This window comes from Chiloscyllium plagiosum, chromosome 18 (genome assembly GCF_004010195.1).
Source record: "Chiloscyllium plagiosum isolate BGI_BamShark_2017 chromosome 18, ASM401019v2, whole genome shotgun sequence".
Taxonomy (NCBI): Eukaryota; Metazoa; Chordata; class Chondrichthyes; order Orectolobiformes; family Hemiscylliidae; genus Chiloscyllium; species Chiloscyllium plagiosum.
The window spans coordinates 28,837,572-28,846,158 of NC_057727.1; the positions used below are offsets into that span (position 1 = coordinate 28,837,572).

At 36.7% G+C, this 8,587-nt stretch overlaps 1 protein-coding gene across 12 annotated transcripts in view; it reads left to right on the forward strand.

The window, feature by feature from the left end:
* Positions 1–8,587, forward strand: part of LOC122559001 (voltage-dependent L-type calcium channel subunit alpha-1D-like) — a 617,537-nt gene that overhangs the window by 215,189 nt on the left and 393,761 nt on the right. For all 12 annotated transcript variants that reach the window (XM_043708064.1, XM_043708058.1, XM_043708060.1 and 9 more), the window contains exon 4: positions 3,902–4,041. In XM_043708064.1, the coding sequence (XP_043563999.1) occupies positions 3,902–4,041 (140 nt within the window). The remainder of the gene's footprint in view (positions 1–3,901; positions 4,042–8,587) is intronic.

Sequence of the window (8,587 nt, forward strand, 5' to 3'; positions counted from 1 at the left end):
TCTAAAGGGTAAATTTGCATTTGCAGATACATTCTATTTTGTTCAAAAAGCACACAATCTATTGGCAGTCAGTCCATGTGACACTTTATTAATTCCTACTGAGGGAGTAAAGCTAGTCTGACTCCAGGTTAGGAGACAAACAGACTCTTCCCCCACATGTTTAATGCATTGTCTGAGCTGAGATGTTACTTTATTTTATATACTGATAAAACCTTAAGTTATCTTGGGGCAATGACTTGAAACAAATTCTAGGATTTACATATTAATTAATTGAAACCTGCATCCCCATTCTAAGTGATTAAAAACTTAACAGCTATCTAGGTTTGTCCAATAAGTCGCATCAGTTGAATGACACTTTGATCTTTTACTTATAAATTCTGTGTCCTATATATCCTTCCCCACTAGTACCTGATGAAGGGGCAGAACTCCGAAAGCTTTATTTTCAAATAAACCTGTTGCTGTATAACCTGATGTCATGTGATTTTCAACTTTATTTGCATGTAACAGTACATGGACTCTGACCAGCTCACTCAGAGCCAGTCGTTAGAGTAGTGAGAATCTCTGAGACTCCTTTTTATATCTGTCAGCCAGACTCACTGACTGGGGCCATTAACCTGGGCTAATCAGGGATCTCATACTGAATGAAATCCACCTGGCCTCATTCCAATCATTACACCACACAATAAACTGGTAACGTGTTTTTAAAAGGTCAACAATCACTTCCACAATTTTTTGTTTTTAAGACAGTCCTTTACTCTCTATTCAGAAATATAGAAAAACAAACAGATATAGTCTTTATATCACAAAGCAGATGATCTCAACCACTGAAGAGAATGAGTTTGCATTTAGGTTAGTGTGATTACTTTTTTGCAGTTCATATAAGGCTTTGAAAGAAATTGTAATGTATTCTAAGTATGCTTCAGCATTCAATTTAACCGTAGAAGCTGAGTTACAGGTAGATGCACAAGTTGCAAGAGTATTTTTGCTTTCCATCAGTTTGCAGCATTGATGCTCTGAAACCATAACAGATTATATTGTTGAAACATTTCTAACTTCAGTTATCAATGAGAGAGAATTGGATGAATTTCTACAAATTCAACATAATTTTCCACATAGATTTAATTTCAATTACATAATTTTAGATGAAGCATGAATCGCTGTAGAAGAAATAATTGAAGTGGAATAGAAAAAGTGTCCTATATTTGTTTATTACAAAATATATGCATGTACAGATGTTACTCTATAAAAAGGATCTCAATCAAATTTCGTAATTAAATATGTTTAGTGATGTTAATCAATGTCTCAACAATTTAAAGACACTGAACAGTTGAAACCACACATCATTTATATGGAGCAGAACAAGATTGAGAAAAGTATATTTTGTCCAATTAATTCATATTTCTGTGGTGAGTCTGTCATGATTGAAATGTTTGTATTTGTGCTTTTTAGTTTTAAAAATCCTTCATTTCTGTGAGTATTCCTTGAAAAGCCAGCATTTGTTCCCATCCCTAATTGCCCATGTGAAGGTGCAGACAAGCTACCTTCTTGAATGATTGTAGTTAACATTGCTGTTAGGAAATGTATTCCAGGATTTTGATTCAGTCGCACTAAAGGATTAGTGATATAATTCCAAGCAGATGACAAGTGATCTGAAGAGCAATTTGCAGTTGTTTCCATGTTTCTTCATTGCTTATCCTTGTCTATGGCTAGACAGTGGTATTGAAGAAGCCTTGGCAAGTTGCTGCAGTGAATTTTGTAGATGGTGAAAACAACTGTTATTGTACACCAGAGTGAGTAGCTGTTGAATGTTTTAATGAGGTTCTGATCAAGTTTGCTTTGAATAGTGTCAAGCTTCTTGTATTGTTTATGAGAATTGTAGTTGTATGAGATTACCATGGACAATCTGGCTGAAATTTAGCTGTACTAGTAGCTTCCTCCAATTCTTCAGCTCAAGATTCTCCTACTCTTAATCCTTCTTTTACTCTTGTACTATTTATCCATTGCAAATCAGTAAGTTAATTGTAAGGCATTCTGTCACTTTTAACTGTTGACTTTGTTTTCTGTGATTGTTAATTTTTTGGTGTCTTTAAGACTCTTAAGTCACCTTGATCCTTTACATTCCAGACATTTTACTTCATATAAACTGGGTAGAAAGACAGGTAAAATTAGTGAGTTATCTGTCATTCAAATACAAATTTTATTGTCATTTCTAATATTCACTCCAAGGATCAAGGGTTGGGATGAAGCACCCAATAAAGCATGCAGAAACTTTAGAAATTTATTCAAAGCAGTCTTCAGTTAGTCCATTAGGAGTCCTATGGCAGAATCCCCTGCAGATTTCCTGCCTGGTTGAAAAGTTGGCCACGAGCAGAAAGAATTAAGAGCTTCACCAGGTTAGGTGAATATTTCCTTTCTGGGGACACAAGAAGCAGGATTGTTCCACTGTCCCCCATGTTTTGGGACATGGTCTTGGACTTATCAGCATCACTCTCAAAATCACGTAAGAGTCACATGTGGTTATCTCCTACCTGCAGCTGTTTTTCATTACCTTCTCTCCCAGCTGTGGATGAAGTGTGTTAGCAATAGTTAAATGAAGTTCAGTAGTTAAATTTGCCAGTGTTTCCTGCTACCTATTGAATCTGCACAACCATCTTGTTAGAAAAGCTTTCTACCTGAAAATTCCACTGAGTTAAAATCTATCTGTCATGTATCTGCTGCAGGTCTGGAATGATCGAACCAAGATTGATTAGAGATGAGCATGTCTATTAAGCCAAGTTAAGTTTAGGGATTATTTTCTAACTTTGTACTTCCAGCAGGGAAAAATAAGTCTTCAGAAAATCATGAACAGTTAACAAATTTCTGATATGTGCATTATGGCACACATGACTCCCAGCTGCAAATATGAGGATAATAAAATCAAAGCAGCTTAAAAGTCAAATTGTCCTTGAAAATTCATGTTTTATGAAGACACCATTGTTAACCAGTTCCAGCTGTTATCTGTGTCTAAAAAGCGTTTTTGCCTTGAAAGTATGAATGTGTTTGAAGACATTTTAGCAAAAAGCTATGATGTGTATATCAAATGAAACTTGTGCTTGATTAATTTGTCTAAATCTTGTATCCAGAGATGATTCTTCTCCTTGAGACAGAGTATTGTTGGTCAAAGGAAGTGTGGGTTTTGCTTCTGCAGGGTTTTTGTTCTTTCTGTACAAGCATAGCAAATTCTAGTGAAGGGGCATTACTTCTGATGTTCAAACTTGGCTCCACAGTTTTGAACCAGAAACAAGTATATTCGATAAATCTTAGTGAATCCAAAAGCGGTGGAAGGAGGCGCTGATGTTATTTTCTGCGAGGAAAGAAAAATGGATTGCTGATTATCTTATACATTTATCTAATACAGTGCTTACAAATGCAGAAAGCAAAGCTCAACATGTCAATACAACCTGAATATTTGGCCAACTGTCCTGTGGCTCAGTGTCGCAACATAATGGGAAAAGACTCTGAAGTTTTGACAGCCAAGCTGGCTGGTGATGGTCAATGTGATGCCTGGTAGCATTGCATAGGATTAAGGCAAACTGCAGCATATATAAATGTAGATCTGAGAAAGTGATTGGAGTATTCAAACTCAAAAAAATGTGACCCCAGTGACAAAATTCCTGCTGTGCTCAGTGACTGTTCCAAGTTAATCTTTACCGTTATATATGTGTGTGATATTATTTGTCCTCACAGCGTCCATGTGTGAATGGGTTGCTCATGACACCTAAAAGTAATGCCCTTCATGCTGTATTTGATCTCAGATAGCAGTGCTTTATTTTAAAATCTAATTTGTTTTAAAATTTGTCTTTCACAGTATGAACCAAGTGACAAATATAACCTAAAATGTACATTTTCTTATGTCTTTCAGGAAACAGTGGAATATGCCTTCCTTATAATTTTTACAATTGAAACATTTTTGAAGATTATTGCATATGGACTGCTGTTACACCCCAATGCTTATGTAAGAAATGGATGGAACTTGATGGATTTTGTAATAGTAATTGTGGGGTAAGTCTAACATTTAATGCAATCCAATGTAACTAACCATTTTAACTTCTTTGGACTTATTTAAATAACCTGCATTACAATTCAGGAGGTTATGAAATGCACGGTGGGTGGATTAGCATAGAAATCACAAAATTTAGATACTAGGTACATGGCTTGGAAATTCCGCTGTTGGTTACATTTCTTCATAAGTTTCTTCACTTCAGTGAAAAATATAAAGGAGTTTTAATACTTTTGCTGTCATTGGCCCATATAGTACAAAGCAATCTCCTAAACTTATGATTTAAAGTTTATGTCACTCACATTATTTACTTTTGAGAAACTTATTTTCCACTTGGCGTGGTTGATAGTGTGGAGCAAGATTGCAGGTTTGTGACCAGTATCACACCACATACAGATCCCAGTTCCGAGGTAGCCTCCAAGTAGCTGAAGAGTGACGATCAAATGATATGTTTCCTCATCATTACTAAAGTGTTGCTTTCCATATTTTAAATTGCGATTGTTTGTGACTTGATAGGCAACTATTTTTGGGTGGCTGAACACAGAAAATCCGAAGGATAAGTTTTGAATGAGGAAAGGAAGTTGAATGAGCAACAAAATGTTATGATTTCAGCTGATGTCTCTACTGAACAAGCCAAATATCAGACTGAAATCTGGCTTGATAGATTTTTTTTTTGAAATTGAGTAGCCTGACCCTGAAATACAAACATTCAATGCTACAAGTATTTGTTTTAACAGGAAAACAGAAATTTATAATAAGTACAATAGAGTAAACCAAGCTATTTACATATCACACAACATGAAAGATTTGAAACACAGTAATAATACTGTATCCCATCCTCATAACATTGCAGCACTTGAATATCAGAGAGAATTTGCTTCTCCTTCAAAGCTATAGTTTTAACTTTACATTTTTTTTCCAATTCACACTCTTGAGAATTTGTTAGCCCCTTTCTTGATTATTCACACACCTGTGCTTAGATTTGCTCAGCTGCAGATGACTCCTCTAGTTTCTATCTGAACACTTCTGGTCAGGAGCTTTCAAACTAAATTTCTTGCATTGTGATGACCTATTTACTAACAGGTGTAAACTTTCAATTGTCGAGAAGAAACTATTTCATATAACTCACTCCGAACAGGACGTCTGTGAACTGAAACTAAAACATTTCCGAGCTATGGGTTTTTTCCCTAAATCCTGATTCTTCTCAACTGATAGCAAGCAAATGCTCTTCCATGTTTCCCCTGTTCACTCATAAAACTCTTCCAAAACATTATAACCCCCCACACCCATATACCCACCACCCACACACAAAGAAATCATGCCCTCACACTCTAATACATTCTGTCCTTCTCTCGCAGATGCACTGGTTTAAAAAAAAATTGTGATTCCAGAAATACTGATGAGTTAGTCATTAAACCCACATACCACTCATTCAAAATTCAAACTTGAAAATAAATTATATTTATACATATATAGATCACTAAACTTACCTCACATCTTCCCCAAAGAACAATGAAAACATATCTATAAGAGGCATTTTCATTGCCCTTTAAAAATTACAATAACACTATTTCTATATCATATTAGTATTCGTAACATATTGGCATTAAACATTCATTGTGTGACAGAGCACCCATATTTTACTTAAGTCCATCAGTACCACATCACTTGGTGTCCTTCATATATGCCCTTTATAAAACATCCATAATGACATTTTATTTTTTCAACTCTAATGAAATAATTTTAAGTTCTCATTTCAAGACTTTTCCGTGAAATTGTGGTACATATAAATAACGGCTTCTTTCACATTGTTGGTGATGCATATTTCAAAATGATGTAGAGTCAACTTATGACTCAATGTTTTCTTCTCAATTGTTTATTATACATCGTTGGGATAGCATGATGGAATGCAAGCCCCATTATTCCCAAAGTCAAGACAAAAGTTAAAGATTTTTAAAAAGTATGCAGTATTCTCCAATTTGCTTGACATTCATTTGCAGGTTGACTGAAAGTATGGACCAGGCATCTGTATTTAACAAGAATGACTAATTATTGTAAAGAAATAAAATGTAGCTACAGATAAACAAATATGAACTGTCAGCATACAATTATACCAGTTAAAATTCTTACTTGCTTCTATGCTCCCCCTTACATCCACAGATACTGACAAAAATTTGATATTATGAACAGAGAGAAAACTGGGAAAAGAGTTTGGTGGTCTCTGTTCATAAGGAGCTGCTCAGATGGTCCTTGAGTTGATCAGAATGCTGCTTTTTAGTCTTTCTTCTCTCGATACTTCCACTGGTTTCAGCAGGCATAGAGTGGCTGGTTTACACTTCTAGAATGTCGTTGTCTTTTTAATAAAAAGTCATAATTTACTGCAACTGCTGAAGGAAAAAGAAATTGGTTTTCAGGCTTAAAATGACTTTTACTACAGAGAACAGAGCTGGTGAAGATCTGATAACTTCTCCCTCTCTTGTTCAGAGCCCCAAACTTTACAGAAACCCGAGAATGAATCAAATAGTTTTTGGTAGCTGATAGCATTGCTCAGTGCACTAGTGACCAGTTATCAATCAGGTACTTGTTGCAGCTGAAGCGCCATTGTACACACCTGTGCTGCAGCTCATCTGTACCCCTTCTTCTACTACTTCTTAAACTAGCATCTATGTAAATGATGCTAATAGTGAGCATCAGATTACTTGCTTTCAAACCATGCAATAATCCTTCCGCAATTCCACTTATTTTCCTATTTCAGTCTACAAAAGTACAGAAAAATACTTTCACATCCTTCACAAGTTTAATATGTTTGCTGACATGCAATTCCATACCTTTGAAAAATAGTTGACAAGCATTTGATTCCCATCTTGGTATTTTCCAGTAAGGTGTCTGCTGAAGGTGATTTTTCTAGCATCATCAGCCAGTTTGAATGGTTTCACAAAATCTGGTTTGGCTAAAACTGGTAGCGTTTTCAACACAATTTTCAGTTTTCAAACATATGGTGTTTTGGCTTTCATTAACAGGGGGATTAAGTTTAAGATTAGATTACATTACAGTGTGGAAATAGGCCCTTCGGCCCAACAAGTCCACATTGACCCGCCGAAGCGCAACACCTATACCCCTACAACACCTATACCCCTACATTTACCCCTTACCTAACACAATGGGCAATTTAGCATGGCCAATTCACCTACCCTGCACATCTTTGGACTGTGGGAGGAAACCGGAGCACCCGGAGGAAACCCACACAGACACTGGGAGAACGTGCAAACTCCACACAGTCAGTCGCCTGAGGTGGGAATTGAACCCGGGTCTCAGGCGCTGTGAGGCAGCAGTGCTAACCACTGTGCCACCGTGCCGCCCACAAAGAGCTGCGAGGTTTTGTCTGGTTAGACCACACTTGGAATATTGTCTCCAGTTCTGGTCACCTCATTATAGGAAGGATGTGGATGCTTCAGAGAGGGTGCAGAGGAGATTTACCAGGATCCTGTCTGGATTGAAGGGCTTGTCTTATGAAGAGAGGTTGAATGAGCTAGGGCTTTTCTCACTGGAGAGAAGGAGGAAGAGAGGTGACTACTAATAGGGGTGTACAATAGGCATAGATAGAATAGATAGCCAGAAACTTTTGCCAGGGCAGAAATGGCTGTCATGAAGGTTCATAATTTTAATGTGATTGAAGGAAGGTATAGGGAGTTGTCAGGGGTAGGTTCTTTACGCAGAGAGTGGTGGGTGTGTGGAATACACTGCCAGTGGTGGTAGTAGAGTCAGAGACATTCGGGACATTTAAGTGACTGCTAGACAAGCACATTGCTGGCCATAAATTGAGGGGTGTGTAGGTTAGATTGATCTTAGATTAAGATAAATGCTGGGCCCGACATTGTAGGCTGAAGGACCTGTACTGTTCTATTTCAAGAAGAGCAATCAATGATGCTTTCCTCTGGAGCTTCGGTGTCCATTATTGTTGGTTTCTGCAGCCTACCTTGCACATTTGGTACGAGCACATGCAATGGACGCATAACATGTTTTCAGTATGGGAAGAAACTGCACATGCACAGTAAAGAGGCATGCAATTGAAACAGATTTTGAACTAGCTTGCCTGCCTCCCTTGACTCGTTTCCTCGTTGTCACAGATTTTAAACTGAATATTTTTGGAATTTTATTTCTTTAAATAGATATTTTTATTAGAAATTTAACATTTTTACAAGTTTACAAAAATAAACAAAACTCTCAGATATAAACATTGATATACAATTAGCTCAAATATACAATAGCCAAAATTTGACAAAAAACAAAAAAAAAACAACAAAAAACCGAAAAGAAAAAAAAACAAACAAAACTCAACTATCTACTAATCTAACCTACAACTAACCAGGGTGTATATTTAAGTCTCTTACATGCTCGGGATGTGTTAGCATCAGATATAATAAAACCCGTATTCGTGCAGGATTCCTCCCCCGAGGGGCCCCGGACCAGCCAGGTTTGTAATCTCAATTAAATAAAAGCCCTTGTTAGGATAGCCGAAATATCTGTATTTATGTAATACAAGAAGGG